This window comes from Chaetodon trifascialis, chromosome 6, assembly GCF_039877785.1.
Source record: "Chaetodon trifascialis isolate fChaTrf1 chromosome 6, fChaTrf1.hap1, whole genome shotgun sequence".
Taxonomy (NCBI): domain Eukaryota; kingdom Metazoa; phylum Chordata; class Actinopteri; order Chaetodontiformes; family Chaetodontidae; genus Chaetodon; species Chaetodon trifascialis.
This window is the reverse complement of record NC_092061.1, coordinates 18,408,544-18,428,590: the sequence shown is the minus strand read 5'-3', so window position 1 is coordinate 18,428,590 and position 20,047 is coordinate 18,408,544. Positions and strand designations below refer to the sequence as shown.

Genomic DNA, 20,047 nt, shown 5'->3' with positions numbered 1-20,047 from the left:
GCATAACATTTTTTAAAGACTGGAAGAAAATGTAACTCCAGAAGGTTATTGGGCCCAGCCAAGAGACATTCCAGCACATAAATCCCTGTAAAACCACAATGTGTTGTTTTTACATGTCAGTTTTTTTTGGAAGAAATTAACAAACAAGATGCAACATGTTAATTTGTGTGCTGTAGAAGTGCAGATGTTTTCACCTTTAGATCAAGCCAGGCTACCTGTTTGCCCCTGTTTCCAGTCTTACACTGAGCTAAGCCATCTCCTGGCTTTGCCTTCATAATTAGTGTATAGAAATGAGAGTGGTATCAAGTATATTCTACAGTATATTCTTACACTTCAGTTGACCAGTTTGATGACATGTTGTAGAGGGTTTTTTTTTTATAACCTCATTGCTCAAAAGTCTCACCCAAAGACACTGCTTTGCTTTTTTTGTCTCCTTTTTTAAAAATATGGCTCACAAGCTCATCTCAGGTGAGCACTTCCCCAGTGTACCGATGCAAGATGGAAATATAGAGGTCTTTAAATGGTCATTGGTGCCAAGTTCGACTTTTAAACAGACACAATTCTAGTGGTGTAGCCACTGTGGGCTTTTGGGATGTTTTTGCTTCAAGGCAACAAATTGCTTCAAATAAACTACAGATTTAGAGCTGGCCCAGGGTTTTAAGTTGGTGGATAGGCCACTTATTTGTCTTGTATTTGTCCCTCAATCCACCAACACCCACATTTATGTTGGCATTAGCCTTAAAGCATATCTGAGAAGGTAACAGTCTTTGGAGTGTGTGTGTGTGTGTGTGTGTGTGTGCGTGCGTGTGTGTGCGTGTGCATGTGTGTGTGTGTGTTTGTATGCATGCATGTCTCAATAGTGTCACTAAGCTCCTGAGATGAGAGCTGCCCTGAAGTCTCCAAATCCTCCTTTAGAGAGAGAGTGTGTGTGTGTATTCTTCACTCTGTGAAAATGAGTCAGTGCTATAAAAATCCACACCATGCCGCCCTGGCAGGATAATCAGGACATAATGTTTAGTTTCTTTCTATCTCAGTGGATTAGTTTATTTTCATCCGGGGAGAATTCTGCGTATTGTAGAAATTGCCTCATATTTGGTTGTCTCAGCTTTATTTAAAGCAGTATTTCACTAAGGGACGTGTGATTTAAAGCACACCTACCGCCAGCGTGACTCATCAAAAGTCCCACCCCAGTCATCATCAGGCACTCTGGGAGTCCTCAAGTGTTGAATTTGTGAACATTGAGTCTCATTATCGTTTATTAAATTCAGGCGAATCAGGGCTCAACGTTATAATAGAGACAGATAAATTATTGCAACCACTTGCATTTTTTTTTTTTTGCTTTAAGTGTGCGCATTAATTCCGATTCATGAGAAGTAAAGATTTAGGGATACTTTTGATGTCTGCTGGCAAGGGGAAATCATTCACTTCATGCAGAATTCCCCAGGTGGTCATCCAGGAAGTGATGTCATCAATGATACCTGCAGTAACTAGTTTGTTGGACAGCATTTCATGAAGTCTTGGAAGTGTGCATGTGAGAAACTCACAGACAGAGGCATGAACTTGGCCATGGTCCTTGTTTGATACCCAGTATCACATCCAGCTCGATGAATTGTTTGGCCAGTCCCTCTGAAAGCTGTTCTATTGGATTGTTTTGCCCAAGAACAGAAATGCAATACAAGGTTGTCGAAACAGTTTGCTTGGCCAAATTCTGCCTCGGAAATTGACGGCTTGTGACTCAAGATTTATGATTCATATTGCAGTGTGTGTCATGTAACAGGAGGAACGGAAAGTAGGAGTTAGATATCAAGAATTTTATCATTAGCCAATGCACCATTAAACTTTGTTAGAAAGCTTTTGGAACTACAGTACCAGGGATGATGTGATGGTTTCCTTACTGTATTTGTTAGAGCTTACATTGCCTGACCTTAACCCCACAGGCCTTAGAAGAAGCAAGGATTCTCTACAATGATGTGGCTTCACAAAAGTGCCCTCACTCTGTAGGTCTGAACTCTCTCGAGGATGGCCAAACAACACAAACAAAAACTATATTTTTCTGTAACTATCCATGTTTTCTGTCTACCATTTCTACTAATGGTTGTAGTTTGTAAAGCGTATGGTGGACACTGTCCAATTAATTTAAATCAACCAAGCTTTCTGTGAAAAGCATCTTAATATTAATCTTTAAAAATAAGCAAAGCCTGAAAATCAGGAAGTGGATCATCGTTGGCTTTAACTTCCTTTGCTCTTTTTCAGATTCTCTCTCTTCTCCCATCTCTTCTTATTTTTCTTTCTCATCTCGTTTCATGTTGTTACTGTTTATGACATGATCACGTTCTCTGTGCCAGCGCCTCTCTCTTGCCTTTCTGTGCCTTTAACAGTTTTTAATCATGCCTTTACTCTCTGGCCCTCTGACCTCTGTTGTTAACAAAACACACACACACATTCGTGGTCACAGAGACACGTGGCTGACATTGGAATGGCAGTATATATACACTGTGTTTTAGCTTTATTTAATGTTGACTGCCTGTCTTCCAGTTCTTGTTCCATTTTCAGCAAATGTGCATATGCTGTAAACCAGATAATCAACATTATCATCTTTCTTTATTAAGCTAAATCTGAACAATATTACACAATAATCACAATAATTAGCCTGGATGTGTCTCTTAGCAACAGTGTTGTTAGCTACTACAAAAGCATGATTTTTCCTTTAAACTGTACTTAACATAAAATAAACATAAGTGGATAATATTGTCACTTCTCCAAATCAAGTAGTGTTGGATATATTCCTGGCCTGAATGTGTGCAGGTCTGTTTCCAGTGCTCTAAGAAGTAAAAGAGACTTTTCTTTGATGACATTCCACTCAGATTTTGTTGTTTCATTCTGCGTATTCAATTAATTGATAAGACAGTCGATAGAAAATGAAAGAATTGATTAAATCAGTGATCATTCTGTGGCTTCTCCAGTGTGAAGATTTGCTGCTGTTTCTTTTGGTTTTAGGACTATTGGTCTGACAAAACAAGTCACCTTGGGCTCTGGCTTTTTCACTATTTTCTGACATCAATTAATTGACTAGGTGAGAAAATAATTGGAAGATTAATTAAGAATGAAAATAATCTTTAGCTGCAGTCCTGCAAGTAGTATATATTCAAATCGAATCTTAAAGATGGACTTGAGTAAAAGACACACTCTAACCCTTATGCCTTTTTCTCACCCTTTCTCTCTATCTGCTGTTAATCTTTCTCTTGTTGATTGGTCACAAATGCCAAGCATAGCCGAGTAAGCGATGAAGAGGAGAAGTGCAGCCACAACTTCCCCAGAGGCACATGCCACCGTCAGTTTGTGTTATGAATCATTCAGGGACACTCACAAGGGGCACAATGCGTTTTTATCCCTCTTCTCTCCCTCCATCCTCTCTCCTTCTATTATTATTGAATGCAGTTCCTCTGAGCCTCCAATCTACTGCGTGGCATGATCAAAAAGGGGGCGCTGAAACCAATAAGACAAGAGGGCATGGTGAAAAATTGATAAAATGGGAGAGGTAGAGGAGAAAGAGAAGGGAGCCTTTCCCCACAGGAATGAAGTGTCTCAAAGCAAAGGTCGGGAGGTCATTTACATACTGAATAATGGATCCACTGTACTTCCTGATTGTTAGGCTGCTTGTGGACAACAGTTGGTTTTATTGTGTGTGCTGGTCTTGTAAATGACGGATGTGCATGTTCAGGGTCAGGTTGTGTTCACTGGTAACGCTGTGGATGCTGCACCACCTGCTTGTCAAAACGAAAGACAACCCAATAGCTGGCGGCGCTCTGCTGCCAGAACAACTCGCTCAGATTTGACGTGTTTGTTTGGGCATACAGTGTGTGACACTGTGTGGGAGAAAGCAAAATATTGGTGTGTGTGTGTGTGTGTGTGCGTGCGTGCGTGCGTGCGTGCGTGCGTGCGTGCGTCTGTGTGTGTGTGTCCGCGCGCACATGTGGAAGCTTGTGTTTGTCCACAGCACTGTGTACAGTGTCCTTGAACTCGTGTATTTGTAAGAGGAAGAAAGAGGATGTGTTCTGCTGCAAATAGGAGGCACTTGTATAGCCTTGTATGAAATGCCAAGACATCTAGTTTGAGACAGGGTCTACCCATTCTCCAGTGCACTCTGGGATAGACATTGGACTCCCTGTGACCCTGAATATTAACAACCAGGTGTGGAAAATCAATCAACATGAAAATGGTATATAACCAAGATCCAAAAGTAGTTGGAATCACTATAAGACGTAAATAAAAAAGCAATGCAGTAATTTGCAAAGTACAGTACAAAGACAATATATTTAATGCTCAAACTGATAAAACTTTATTGTTTTTTGAAAATATATACTCACTCTGAGTTTAATGCCTGCAGCATAATCCAAAAGAGTTGGAACAGGGCCATGTTTACCGTTGTGTTACATCACCTTTCCTTTTAAATCAGTGAGTGTTTGGTAACTGAAGGCACAAGCTGAAAGTGAAATTCTTTCACATTCTTGCTTGATATATGACTATGGTCAACAGTTCAGGACTGTTTAAAACTATGGATGTAGTGTCTGATGTCAGCTGTAGGTTTCTGAAGAGCCATTGTGTCTCAGATGAGCTTGGGACATTTCTGGATGTTATTGATATCTGGTTTCCACTTTGATTGGTGGAGTCTTCACCTGCATTTGTAGATGCAACTGTGTTCAGCAACAATGGTTTTGGGTTTCACAAAGTGGTGAACCTCTGTCCGTCCTTGCTTGTGAACGATTGAGCCTTTTGAGGATTTCATACCCAGTCATGACACACACCTGTTACCAACAATTCCACAACTTTCTCAGTCTTTTGTTGCTCATTTCTCAACTTATATGAAACATGCTGCTGACATCAAATTGAGAAGAAGCATATATTTACAAAAATCAGTGAAGCTGATGAGGGAAACCATTCAATATATTGTCTTTGTACTGTTTTCAGTTGAATGTATGTCAAGAAGGATTAGCAAATGATCACATTCTGTTTCATTTATGTTTTTTGCAGCGTCCAAACTTTTTTGGAATCAGAGTTGTGAGACATTGGCACCATGTAAAGTGTATTATTATTACCACCTGACTAAGATAACTAACAGCCGTTAAACTGGTGATACATTTCCTCTGATCTTTCTGTTGTGGCAGTAATATTGTTGTCTTTCCTGAAGCTGATAAATGGAGGGATCATTTCTGTGGATCCTTGAGTTGTTTAGAGGATAATGACAGACAGTCACTAAAGAGATTTTCACTGGCTGTTGAGTCATTCCACCGTCTGCTATTGTGAAGAAATGTGAAAACTCTATATGTACCGGAGGAACATTGCCTTCCTCTTGCTCTTCTTGTGTGTTATGAGCTACAAAGCAGCCACCATTTGTGTTGTGAAGCAATCCTGCAAATTTCCTATAAAATCTATGGCACTTGATATTAGATATATAAATTACAGTGCAGATGCTTGTAGAGGCTGCTAGTCTTGTCAGTCATGGTCTTGTATTTGGTAATAGCTCAGTAAAAAAGGCAGATATAAGAGACAGACAGACAAAATGGGTATTTGCAGAACTTGCACTAAGCCATAAAGTGCATCAGATCTGATGATCTTCAAAAAGACATATTTGAAAATCTGGAGTGACATATAATAATCACATTAAGGCCTGCAACTATGTTGATTTTCGTAATAGATCAGGTATTTTCTCAATCCAATAACTGTTGGTATATAAACTCTTGAATCATGCTAATAACATTTATCACAAGGTTTCAAATTGATTGTTTTGTGCAAAGCTCACAGTTATTTAATATCAGACTGAGAAAACCAATCAGTATCTCCACACCTGAGAAGTAGGAACAAGCAAATTCTTGACAATTTTGCTTAAAATATGAATTGAATTGTTAATTTATTATCAAAATTGCTGATTACTATTCTTTTGATCGCCTAATAAATGAATCCACTCCTCATTTCATCTAGTCACATTATCATCGGCACAACTTTTTAATATATTTCACATAAATGTACTAATTTCATTTTAATCCATCCATCTAACCCTTCTTTTGTTTCCTCTTCTCTCTTACCCCAGGTACAGTATCATTCCAGTTATGAGGAAAGTCGGCAAGACATCAGCTTTGGACTTAAACTAAGGAGGGAGAAAAGGAGTGAGAGAGAGAGAGACAGAAGCTAGTCTGACACCCCCTTTACACATTTCCTCCAGGGGTAGGTTACACACATTTTACACTGGCTTTCTGTATTAGGATGTCTCATCATGCATGATCACATCTGTTCCTTGGTACTTGTTCTCATGTTTTGTTTTGTTTTGTTTTGTTTTGTTTTGTTTTGTTTTGTTTTTTAACCAATGTCGTTTTGATTTTATTGAAACTTCCAGCATGCAAATAAGTTAACAAAGCAAAATGTCTGACAGATACTGTTGATTTTAAATCTGATAAGCAAATTGTTGTAAGCATCCAACAGACATACTCCCGCTTTTCTCATTGAGGTCACCCTGCTTTCACTCTTTGTACAGCAAAGGTATTTGTGTGTGTGCACGTGTCAAAATCCCCTTCATGCTGCTGTTGGACAGCCAGTGCAGGCATCAGCCGACTGTACTGTAAACTGGGTCTTGTTTGCCTCGTAATGAAAGCTTGCTGCCCTGCCAGCTCTCTCATGTACATAACAGCCAACCAACCCTCTGTCGCATTGAATTAAAGCAGAGTCTGAAAGGAGGTAAAGTTTCTCTGGCCTACACCTTTCTCAACTTGTCTGTGTGTGTATATTAGGGATGACGAGATTCATCGATTCATATCGGTGATCCGATACAAACATTTGCGATGCAACTGCACCGGTAGATTCAAGGTACATCGGATATAATTTACAGGTGAATTTACGGTGCATCTCTTCTAGCCTGTCTGCATAGGTAAATTCCATGGTTAAATCGATTATTTCATGTTCTAGTACTGTTCCCTGCCCTGTTGTGTTTTCCGAGGCAACCTGAATGCACCATCGCTCCTCTACTGGCGCATCGAGGAGATATTCAGTGCACCGAAAAAGGCACATAAATCAAACGTGTGGCAATATTTTGGGTTTTTCAAGTGAGAAGGTAAACTGGACAAAACACACGCAATCTGCAAACAATGCCAAGCAGCTATCGATCATGTCAGTAGCACAACGAACCTGGCGATGAAGTTTTATACGTTTTGTAAAATTGTAGAGAAGATAATTCGGAGTAAGGATTGCTTATTATGAATAAAATTTAATGCTCTGTCTATACTGAATTATGTCTTTTTTAAAAATAGGATTTATTGGTTTGCTCAGTAAAAACAAACCAAATATTACATGCATCTCTCAAATTGATACAGAGAATAAAGCAGAGTTGTGCTTTGAGAAATCTGATATGGGCACACTCTCGTGCCAGAACTAACTGTATCGAACTGGATCACATCATATCGAACCGAATCTCTTTGTAAGCAAGTCATATCGTTATCAAATCATTTTTGAATCGCATCGTATCGTGAACATGAGTGAATCGCATCACATCGACAGAGGCCTCAGTGTATCGTTAATGTATCCTATCGGTGGCTGCGTATCGAGATGCGTATCAAATTGGCCTCAGTGGTGGAGATATACATCCCTAGTGTATATACACATGTGCATCCATATGTTTAAGCAAGGCTGCAACTTAACCATTTGTGGTTGCTTGTTGGTAGCATGCAGGAAAACTTAACTGTTGAATTGTTGTTGTAATTGTTTGATACTGGAAACTGGAAACCTGGTAGCCAAGACCAGTTTCATGGTTGGCAGTATCTAAATGTGTATTTTGTTTTTAATTGTTTTCCTTTACTTTTTCAGAAAATATCTTGCTCTGGTATCTTTAAGCTGTGGTGATTGCTTGTGGTTTGTGTACAAGTTCCAAAATTAACTTTTCGGCCAACCTGCCAATGGTTGGTAAACTGAAAAAAAAAAAAAGCCAGAAAATTTTTCAATGTGATAATCTACATAACATACAGTGTCAATAAAAATGAAAAATGAGCTGTGGCTAACAATGCTACTCAATTTATTTGGGTTGCTGTGATAAAGAAGTTTATCTCTCCTCACCCTGTTATCTATGAAGCATCACTTCTTGGTAAATTGCCTTTAAAACATACTTCCACCTTCCTCTTTATTTTTCCTTTGAGATAGATCTACTCAGATCTACAGTTATTGACAGTCATTTGTTGCATGCTACCACCAGTGTGCAGAGTAGATGCAAAACAATCAACTTCTTTGTTTTTAGTGATAAGAGTTTGCAGCGAAGTAGGCCAATTTCAGCAACCTGCCAATGGCAGGTGACCTCATTCATTTTAATGGCCAATATAGATTTTTACTAGCATTTGGCAAGCAGCAGGTGCTAATTTTGGACCCTGTTTGCCTGAGGTTTGTCTTTTGTGAATTGGGCATTAATGTGAAACTTCTGTAAACTTGTCATCATCACACATAGAGCCAACACCGAATATTGGATTTGGTGGGAAGTCGTGTATGTGTGTGTGTGTGTGTGTGTGTGTGTGTGTGTGTGTGTGTGTGTGTGTGTCTGTGTGTCTGTGTGTCTGTGTATTTCCTGTGCTGTGGGCAAATCTTGCTTTTGAGTCACCATGAGTGGCAAAAGAGCTTGTGGGGATGGGTGTGGTAAGGGGGAACAATTTGGGTTACAGAATGACCCTCAGGACAAGATTCAGGGCAGATTTCAAATGTCTGAACTCACTTGCATACTGGTGAACTTGAGGGAGCAGAGTAGCCGTGAACTGACAACTGGCCAGGCCCGTCCAGTTCCACAGTCCCATCCACAAGAAGGCCCATTGCAGTTTAAAGGCCCTGCATGCCCATGGTCCACCCACACAGATGTTTTCACTTATTTTTTCTGATTAGACCTCTTTATAGGGCAGTGGAGATGTATACAAAATATGCCTAATTTATAGCTTCCTTTCTGCAGATGATTAAATGTTGTGAGTGTGGATACTGTTCATAAAAATACTCAAAAGTGACATGATGGCGAGTGATTTAAACTCATTATATGACATGTAACTGAAGTCCACGAGGGCCCAGTCTAGAACATATGAATTAAGCTACTATGCTATTAAGGTTGTCTACGCGTATGTATGGATACCTATACCCCAATCATACATGGCTGTGTGTCTTTATTTGCAGGAGAAACAGCGACTTCATATTTTCCATTGATAGAAAAAAACCATGTCACATTTTGCCCTTTAGATTGGCTTATCATCAACGTACAACCAGACATTGTGCTTTTAAATAGGCCTCTATACCATCCACAATGAGGGTGACCCATTTAATGTCATGCAGGAGACATACACACATGCACATGCGACACACTCATACAGTACTCTCCAGGGACCACTGGTGAGATGTGAAGCTCTATCTGCTTGCAGTCTTTAAGTTTTTATTAGACAGGATTACTGAAGTGCAGTGATTTTCAGTTTTCCTATCAGTTGTGTACATGATCCAGGCGTCTTTTCTCACCCATACATACATGTGCACCTTTACACACAAACATACACAACTTCAAAGCTCTAAGCCTCTTTATAATGTTATGACAGGAGTTAAGAGAACTGAATCATTATGTAATTCTCATTCTTTCCCTTATACACACACTACCGTCACATTATGTCTCAATGCACAATTTGGCAGGTTTACCAGTTCTTTTTTCCTGTTTCTGATTAGAGCTGGTGATTTTAATCCCAGTAAGAATTCACACAGTCTGCCTAATTCCTGTCCATGCCTAAAGCCGGTAGGGGGGCCAGTAAGCCGCTAAACCCCCTGGCTATACACGCACATACACACACACATAAACTGACACACACATATGGACACTCTCTCTGCTCTCACTGACGTAACAGTGCAAATATATTTCCGTGCACATTCTGTACACACACACACACACACACACACACACACACACACAAACTTAGAAGCATGCACTTCACTTGCACTCTAAGAGTTTAGATATATATGTGTGCAGACAAGCCCAGGAAGCTGAGTAAAGCATGAATGTTAAGAAACTCGACGTTTCACGTTGAAGCTTTTCTTTTTAAAGAAATATAGAAAAGTGAACAGAGGTATAAAGAGAAACAAAAGCAAATTTTACATAGAACACATTAACTCTTTTCCAAATTTTTGACTGTATAAATTGAAATGTACCTGGATTAACTTCAGAATACTATGAACAGTATTTTTCACACATTTAAGCCCACTATCAGACTGTGTCTCTCTCCTTTGACAATGTGATGTCCCATTTAAATATGTCTGTGGCAGCACATGGTACAGAGCAGTATCCACCAGCCTGATGGACGTGGTCCTGCACCAACATGTTGGTACATGAATTAGTCATAACATCACCAACAGGGGGCCTGGGGGTGGGAGGGTGTACAGTAGGATGTGTGTCTCTGTTTGTGTATTTCTTGTGTATGCATGTTCAACTTTGGCCCAAATTTAACACATGTATGCTTGCATGTGGTCATGTATAGATACAACCATCAGATAAATCCCAGAATAAGTGCTTTATATCTTTATCTATTTAGGTTGTGTTAACTGACTTGAGGTGGATTGTACTGGCCTGCGTGGAATATTGGATATCAGCCAGTCGCTGTTGAGTCACTCACTGTTTATTGTTTTTCTTCCCCAAATATAATGCAGGGGTAAAACACAAAGTTCATGTTATGTTGTGAATTTTCTTGGCCTAGAAATTGTCAAAACATTCAGTGCAAAAACACTTTATATGGTTCCTCTAAAGATTTTGAATCCTAAATTGTTTTCAGGTGTGCGTGCGTGCGTGCGTGCGTGCGTGCGTGCGTGCGTGCGTGCGTGCGTGCGTGCGTGCGTGCGTGCGTGCGTGTGTGTGTGAGTCCAAACCAGATTAGCGTAAACCGTATAATCTCTTTTACACATAATTGTTTTTATGATATATAGTTTATTGTATATTGCAAGTGTTTTAGCACCATTATCCACCTCCACAGTAACCCATAGACACGCAATCTCATTTATTCACTCACACAGCATTCCATGCATGCAAGGCACTCATTATTCCTGCACATACACACTAATGCACACCTGCACATAAGTACAGTGTCATGCAGTGGTGTGTAGTGCACATGTAGTAAAGAATTCACACACACCAAGCATTTAATCTGTCTAAGCCATTTGCCTAATCAGCTCTCTCTCAGCACAATACCATTCATAGATGCACAGTAGCCACTCACACACACACACACACACACACACACACACACACACACACACACACACACACACAGCAAACCGTCTAAACACTAGGCTTTGCCGGTATAGTAACAGCTTTACCAAGCCCCCCCGTGTTACAACCTGTTGTTGCCAAGTTGCATCACTTCACACATCTTCGAGGAGAGGAGGAGGAGGAGGAGGAGGAGGATGAGAAAAAGTGGAAAAGAGGGTGAGAGGGAGGTGTGCAGAGTCTCCAGAGAGATCACATGACTTCAGCGTTCATTTGTTCCATTTTTATGTCTTTTGCTTACCCGCTGACTCCTTCCGTCATTGTGGTTTAGATCTTCTTTCACATGGGGTAGAACTGCTCACTGCATCTCATTTGACATGTCTGGCTGTCTGTCTGTCTTGTCTTTCTCTCTCTCCCCAGTCTTCTTACTCCCACTTTCCCCAATTTTTGTTCTTCTCTATTATTTTGTAACCTTTTCTTTCTTGACTTCACTTGTTTGTGTGAGTGCATGTATGTGTGCATATGTGCCCGAGCTGGGGGGGTGTTTTTGATGGGGGTGTGGGGTGCCAGGCTTTATTTCAGTAGCTATCTAGAGAGCTGAAGCAGGAGAGATGAGAGACAGACAGGGCTGATGCAACCAGGAGACACACAGACACATACACAGATTCACTGACACGCACAGACACACAAGTTCATATCGTAGGTAAAATGATAGAAAACACACACACAAGCACACATAAATACACAAAGATGTAGGCATAAACAGTCACATACAGAGACACTGCATGGTTTTCTTGCGAGGCCTACTTCGTCGAATGTGTAGATTATTGCATTGGCACTGTGTTTGAATTAATTTAACTAGAACATAAATAAAACAACAGAGTACTGATGGCTAATTTACAGCTTTCAGTGCTACAGAAGTTCACTGATCAGATATCTCAAAAACCAGGATTATGCAGCACATCTAATGAAAGCTTGACAGGCACAAAGCCTAATACTTAAAAGCAGTGTAACTAAGTGTTTTTAATTCAACTGCTAGTCACTGTGAACAGTATATCCGCAGCCTACAGGTTGTATGTTTGCTCTGCTGTATTCTCGTGTTAATTCATCATTTGTCACACCTCTACCACAGATGTGGAGGTCTCAGATGAGAGTTTCATGCCTCTCAAAAATGCCTCAGTGACCAAGAGATGCCTTTAGGCACTAAGCATGTAAGCCTGTATATGTGATCTTTCACATTATGTAAGCAGGTAAACTGACACGGTGCCTGCACCATGTTACAATCCTACAGTGGTTTCCAAGCATGTTCTGGGACGTTCTTAGAGAGAAATCAAAGCTTAATACCATGAAATTGACTTTAGTCAGGCTACAGTACAACTGGCTGCCTGAACTAATTCTGAGTTGTTATGTTATAGCAGCTTTGTGGATAGCAGCAGGTTGGCATGGTGCTTCATTGGACCTTTCCATGTACACAAGAAGAAGAGGCAGCTTTCCTTTACCTTGCAGGCATGCTGCTTTAAATACATAAATCCCTAATTGCAGTATATAGTCAGTGCTCATCATCCTCTCACTGCCATCATAAAGCTGTTTGGATCAGTATTTTCCAAAGTTATATATATATCACCTCGATTTGACAAGGTAACAAGTAACCACGATCTCTTGGCTTACGCCTGCCTTGGCCTAATGTTATTGAGAGGACAGTGATGCTGAACCTTGGGGCCATACTTGAGACCTTGAGTGCTGTGTACCTCCCCTATTTTACAACTTTTTGGTAAAGTTTGTGATTTTGTTACAGAGAAATATTGTTTTATATTGTATTGGTTGGATTTTCCAATCATAATGCAATGTGCAGTTATTTATAGCAAGCTACAACTGTCACATTGAGATCGGGAGAAAAATCATGCCGAGATACCCCCACTGATGTCATTGTTCAGGTTCCTCAATTAAATAGTGCAGCCTTAAAATCACATACCTAAAGTATCCCCCTCACCCTGCAAAATCTTCAAGGCTGCCATCTTTATGCAGACGGTTCCATGGAACAGAAGGCACAGGACTTTGCCTTTAAGACTGATATTTTTGGAGTGGGTGTGATGGTTTAGATCCCTTTAAGAGCAGGGGATTAGGGTGATGCTGATGCTTAGTGTCTTGGCCTATGTTTCTGTGTGTCTTGCTGCCTCTGCCTGTATGTCAGCTTGCTCTGTGTGGAGTTGGCCTTTGGAGCCAGATTTTCTTGCTGCATCTGGCTGATGTGCACCAAGATTTCATGGTAGACAGAAAAAGAGAAAGAGAGAGAATGAGAGAGAGCACAAGAGATGAGTGTGTGATGCATGTGCAGCGAGGCTAACTGGAGCAGGGTGTCCAGGATGCGTACACGCTTGACGGCCTGGCTGCAGCCTTGTGATACAAAACATTTAGTGTTAGTGTGTTTGTCTGCACGCACACAGGCAACTGTTACACTCTGTGCATGTGTGGAAATGATGCATCAGTGACTCAGCTTCAGCTGTCAAGTGTGTGTGCGTGTGTGTGTGTGTGTGTGTGTGTGTGTGTGTGTGTGTGTGTGTGCGTGCGTGCGTGCATGCGCGTGTGTGTGCGTGCCCGCATGTTTACGTGAGCAAGTGTGACTGTGACTTGGATGAGCAGCAGGACTAGACAGCTAGCCATCATCATGACTGTCTTTTTCCTGCCTTATCACCTATCAGCTGTCCATGAGACACACAAATGCAAATACTCACAGAAAGACACACACACGCACACACACAAATGTAGATATTCTTTCTTTTTCTTTGAAGGGACTGTGAAGTAAGATTGGATCAAACAATCTATCAATGACCAAATTAAGTTGTGTGTGTGTCAGTGTAATTTAATGCTTTAGCTGGTATTTTTTCACTTTAAATACATAGCAATTCAGATGACACAGATTATATTGATAGCAATTTATATCCTCTTCAGAGGTTTTGATATTTGCTTACTTGGGTCAAGTAAAACAGTTATAGGTAATACAATTCTCTTGCACACAGGAAGTGATCTGTTTTGTTAGTGTCAAATTTAGGATCTGCATAATTAGCATGATGGAAACAAATGTCACAATCTTGTGCTACCCAAAAACATGTAGTCAGCTCATCATTTTCTTCACTGTTCTGTTTCCCAGGTCAAGTTGGCCAATGCCGGGCCCGTCGTGGACATCTGGTGGCCGTAGCAGCAGCAGCAGCAGCAGCAGCGGCAGTAGTGTGTATGTGAGCGTGGTCCCCAGCGCCTAGCCCATGTCCAGCCCATAATGCCGTCGTCCACACGGAAAGGGGTGCCAAAGGACCCTGAACTGGCCGACCTCTTCTTCAAAGATGATCCCGAGGACGTCTTCTGTGACCTGCATGAGATCGGACATGGCAGCTTCGGGGCCGTCTACTTTGTAAGTGCACGGTCACAGTTTTGCGTCATTTGGCTTCCACAGGTCATTTTAGTTACTTGAAGGAGTTTTGAACGCAGATTGAAGGATTTTATCAAAACTGGAAATGAATGGCTCCACAAATGTCCTCCGTTGAATTGATTTTGCAGAGATTTTTGGCTGGATTGTATATGAAATGGTCTTCAAACTGTTGTCATGGCCATATTACCAGGACATTTCAGGTGACACTCTTGGAATCAGAATAGTTTTTCAGAGGTATTTGCCTCGGTGTCAAACATATCTTTTTGTATTGAGTCATACTCAACCACATATTCAACACCATTTGACAGAATTGCAAGTCTGTTCAGATAGAGTTTCAAAGTTTATCAATTAAATATGATTTGAACGTATTCAGAAGTTTTAAAAGTCATTGGCTTATGGGAGTAAAATGAGAAAGATGCAGTTGGTGGTAGATTTTATTGGTTGTTCGTTTAGCTTGAGTGTTATAGTTCAGAAAGTAGCACAGCATGTGAACAAGGGACTGGACCATTTAAGAAGTCATATTACGATCAATCAAGACACTCCTTTCCCACATGACAATTGTTAAAACACCAATATAGCTTGGATTTATTTATTAACTAGTTACCCTACAGAAACGATTTATTTGTCGATTCTCTGATTTGTACACGTTGCAAGTGTAGCCTGCAACATTCTGGGCTCTTTGAATGCAGTTAAGTGAAGACAGATTTCCTCTCAGCACTTTCTCTGTAGCCTTTCTTATTAATCTCATCATCACTAATTACTCATCAAGCCTTTGATTCTAAAGCTGCATGGAGGGGGGGTTGAAACCATGCTGCATCTCTCTGCTCTCCCTTCATTTCTTCTGCTCTGCTCTTCAGTCCTCTCCTCTCCTCTCCTCTCCTCTCCTCTCCTCTCCTCTCCTCTCCTCTCCTCTCCTCTCCTCTCCTCTCCTCTCCTCTCCTCTCCTCTCCTCTGTTCCAGATGCAGGGCTGGGGGCAATAAGCCTCCTCCCTCCCTCCTAAGACAGCTGTTTTCTTGGTATAGAAAAGGAGAAGCTGTCGATAGTGGGGCAGGATTTTCTTGGCTGGCAGGGCTTTACCATGCTCTTCTATCCCATGTCATTTGCACATACACACACACACACACACACACACACACACACACACACACACACACACACGCACACACACACACACACACACACACACACACACACACACACACACACACACAACCCCAATACACCAGTAGTAGTCCTCTTGCCCTTGTCCGTCTGGCTAACAGGCTCCAGTGTGTGTCTAAATCCTGCCCTGATGCCAGCGCTGTGCTCACTGACACACTTATGCTGTCCGCATTACAACTGGTACACTGCTAGCTTTAGCTGTTAGCCAGAGCAGCTCTTGTGAAAGTAGTCCATGGCTTTTTACCCCTGATAAAGATATAAATTTTCTTCAGTGTTTGAATACTGAACTGACTGAACAAACGTAAGAGGATACATGTCTGTATAAAGCAAATATCACAATGACCTTGATTATCATGATAGTATAACAAAAACACACAAAAAAGAAATGCTGTGTAAATTGCTGCATTGTTAATACTAATACTAACCATACTTAAAAGCATGCTTAGTTTCATCAGTAGACCTGATTTAATCCACTCTCTTTTATTGCCTTTTCTGTAGTTGATCAACTTCAATTGTCATAAACAGTGATTAGTTATTTATTTATACAGAAAAAATATTCACCCCTGAGTAGTTTCTGCAGTCTTCATCTCATGCTGCACATGCTTCCAATAGCCATCCAAAGGACAGGGTAGCATGTAGGTGACACTCAAAAGAAAAGGGCTGCAAATCACTTGCTGCTGCTTATTAAGCTTATTGCTAATAAGTGTTGGACTCACATGAGTGTATTAACATTTCTATCAATCAGAGGACACATACATTTTTAGAAAAAAATCCGATTCACTGTGGGGAAAAAACTCAAAAGACCCAAGAAACTGATGGAAACTTTGGAAGAACATGCTAGCACCTTCAAAACAAGGGTCCTTGTTGCACTGAGCTACCCCAGGCCATTAGCTGTGTTTTTACAACGCTAAAGTTTAGTTGTATAGTCTAACATTAAAGAAATAAATGTTTGAAATATTAATACTGTAAAAATATAGCTGCAGGTTAAATGCATGAGAAAGGGGAAAAATACATTGGCTGTCTCTGCAAGTGCATGCATATTCTCAAGGTTATTGCTGCATACGCATGCATAGTGAAAGAATAGTGTGCAGTTGTATGTGCATTCATATCTAATGCATGTCAAGACAAAGGAGGAACTCCATTATAGAGGAGAACAAGGAGAATTCCCTTTGCTGAATATGCAGGCTCATCAGCCAGGCCTTTGAACACACACCACTATAGTGTAGGTTGAATGAATGGATGAATGAATTAGCCTCTTGTAATTATTGATACATCTGCAATGGCAATTAGCCTGGATGTATTTCAATATTTCAGTGTTACATGATTTTTTTTTTCCCTCTTCTCTATAGTTATCTATCTATACACTTCACCAAAGGGAACAACTATAATGCGTGAACTGACAATCATAGGGATCAAATCAATCTGAAAAAAGTCAAATGGGAATAATGTTGCCTGCTGTTACTGTAATTCCGTTTGAATCTCAACATGAAATTCCCATTCATTTGTAAGTGGGATGAAGCCGAGATAAGGCTTAAGCTGCAGTGTAGCTGTCCATAAGGCCAAATGCTTTTTGAGGTTAACACCACGGGTTCATGTGGATGTGCAGACAACTCAAACACTTGCAGTAGCTACAGAATAACCTCGTCCTTTACCTACAGACTTCCCCTAATCGCACTGTTGAGTGCTTTCATCAGGCGAAAATTTGTTTAAATTCAAATGAGAGAATCTATTACTGCCTTATCACTCTTCTGGGGATGTACTGCTGTGTACGTGCTTTGTGATGTTTTCCATGCATTGAATTTATCTGGCTCATCTCCGACTCACCTTAAGACATTACATGATTTGGTAACGGTTTACTTTAACCCTCTATTTACCATTCATAAGTAGTATATGGACGTGTAAATTGTTTATAGCACACTATAGTGTACTTGTAAGCAGATATCAGTGTTTATTGATACACTTTTTTAACAATTTTAACTCCTTCTGTGAGCGAGTGAACAAAGGCTGGTGTATAAACATAATGACAGATAATATAGTAAAACACAGTTGTAATAATGTATGTCTTTATAATATAGTCTTTGTTGACAAACACTCTACATTAAAAAACATTGACATGCCCATCTGTCTAAATACAACTACTGTGTAGTATGTTAGAATTTAATTTATTAAATGTTTATGTGGTGCCTATAAAATTAGTCCAATGAAAATTTGTTTCTTTTCAATTCAGTTCCATACCGCATTTGATGCTTTTGTAAAAATGTGTGAAACTTAATGCGAAGATTTAATTTTTTTAAGAGAAAGCTCAGGAATCTGGACCGTGCTAAAGTAATTTTATACAACCATTAAAGAGTGTTACCTCTTTCTATTGTGTTATATCAACATGTGTCAGTCTCTAATTGATGCAGGGTTCCTTTTATAGTGTGATGTCCAGTGGACCAAAAAAAAGTCCTGTGATGTCCTCTGAGAGGATTACTGTATGTGTGTTTGTGACAATTGTCTATCTATAATTGTTTAGACCTCAAATTTCAAGACTTAACTAGTATCTGATATCTGGTTTTCTTCTCCAGGCACGTAACTCCTACTCCAACGAAGTGGTGGCCATCAAAAAGATGTCCTATAATGGCAAGCAGACTACTGAAGTAGGTGCCACTGTAAATGCATTACTACAATTTAGTCATTGTGTCTCTGAACCATATCTCAAACTCAAGGTAACATTTATTCTCTCTTGCCTTGGCACAAATCTAGTAACGGTGAAAGCAAGAGCTCTAAATGCAAAATGCATTGTCTAATGATATTCACCCAAAGCATGACAGAAGCTTGTAAGACAGTCAGATGTCTTGTTTGTGGTGGGTAATTATTCTAAAGGAGCAAAAATCAGTATAATTACTCACCATCTAAAACAAACCACTGAAAAGGTTTACGCACAAGCGTATTTCAGAAGGTGTCCTATGTGGTCACAGCATCTACTTCACAAGCCCACATCACTGTCTCTTTTGGAAACTTTCTTTTTATAAACCCACGAGTGATGGTTTTATCTGAGGGCTCTTGCATGACATTGTCACACTGTTCCTAACTAACTGAGCCTTTTTATCACTGTTAAATGTTTATGTTGGTGCAGTGCTATTAAGAGACGTTCCTGTCTGTTTGTCCATAGTGGTAACAGATATAAAAAAGTCATGATACCTGTGTGAGTGGTGACTACAGTGAGGCCAGCTGCAGCATTGCAATCAGTGTCACAGCAATGTGTGTAACTGTGAGTCTACCTGTCGTATGTAACCATCTGTGTGTCTGGATTTGTTTTTGCCAGAAGTGGCAGGACATCATTAAGGAGGTCAAGTTTTTGGGACAGCTGCGACACCCAAACACAATTGAGTACAAAGGCTGCTACTTAAAAGACAACACTGCCTGGGTGAGTGGATCCTTCTTTTTGTCCTGTTCCCTCCTTTGTGTCAGTCTAGCAACATTGTTAATTTATCTTTTCCTTCCCATTCTATTTTGTCTGATCCTTTTCCTCTTTATCTTTCTTTTAGTCTCTTTCTGACTGTTTTCCCTCTACCTACTTCTGTTTCTCTGCATGTGTTGTAATCAGTGGCACTTCCATTGCAGACATCATAATTTAACAATCAAAAACAATTTGGAGCAACTTCACGAGTTTTCAGTTGACCTGACCTGAAGCTGTGTACCAGGATATTTTATGATCACATGCCATGTGAATGATTGGTTACTCAGCTGTAACTCTATTCTGTTTCAGCTGGTGATGGAGTACTGCCTGGGCTCTGCATCAGATTTACTAGAGGGTAAGTGTATTTAATTCTCAAAATGCCAAACTCCTCCTTTAAAGATCTCATAGCATGTGACTGAAGTCAGACCAGTTTGAGGTAGTGATGCGGCCAAGGAGATGAAAGAAGCCTTCCTATAGCCAGGTGGCTTGTATTCTCTGCTAGGTTTAAGAAAATTCTCCCCATATTCAGCTGTAAGTTTACAGTAATTTTGGTTTTGGTTCGCATTGCTCAACTCTGCATGAGATAGGACTTTTAAAACAAGGCTCATTAACCTACAAGTAGCTTACACCTGTAGGTGTAGTTGACTGCAGAAGACTGTATTCTGTATTCTTCATCTCATTTTCCTTCTATTTGGCTAGGTAGCTGAATATGAACATCAGTCCAGATGACTGTATGTATGTTCATGAGGTTTTGCTCTACTTTCTAGATATGAGGAA

The 20,047-nt window shown here is 40.3% G+C and overlaps 1 protein-coding gene across 4 annotated transcripts in view; it reads left to right on the top strand.

Moving 5' to 3' along the window:
• Window positions 1-20,047, top strand: part of taok3a (TAO kinase 3a) — a 66,371-nt gene that overhangs the window by 19,663 nt on the left and 26,661 nt on the right. For all 4 annotated transcript variants that reach the window (XM_070963956.1, XM_070963957.1, XM_070963959.1 and 1 more), the window contains exons 2-6: window positions 6,089-6,222; window positions 14,391-14,648; window positions 18,396-18,467; window positions 19,136-19,237; window positions 19,580-19,625. In XM_070963956.1, coding sequence (XP_070820057.1) covers window positions 14,517-14,648; window positions 18,396-18,467; window positions 19,136-19,237; window positions 19,580-19,625 — 352 coding nt within the window. In that variant the 5' untranslated portion in view covers window positions 6,089-6,222; window positions 14,391-14,516. The remainder of the gene's footprint in view (window positions 1-6,088; window positions 6,223-14,390; window positions 14,649-18,395; window positions 18,468-19,135; window positions 19,238-19,579; window positions 19,626-20,047) is intronic.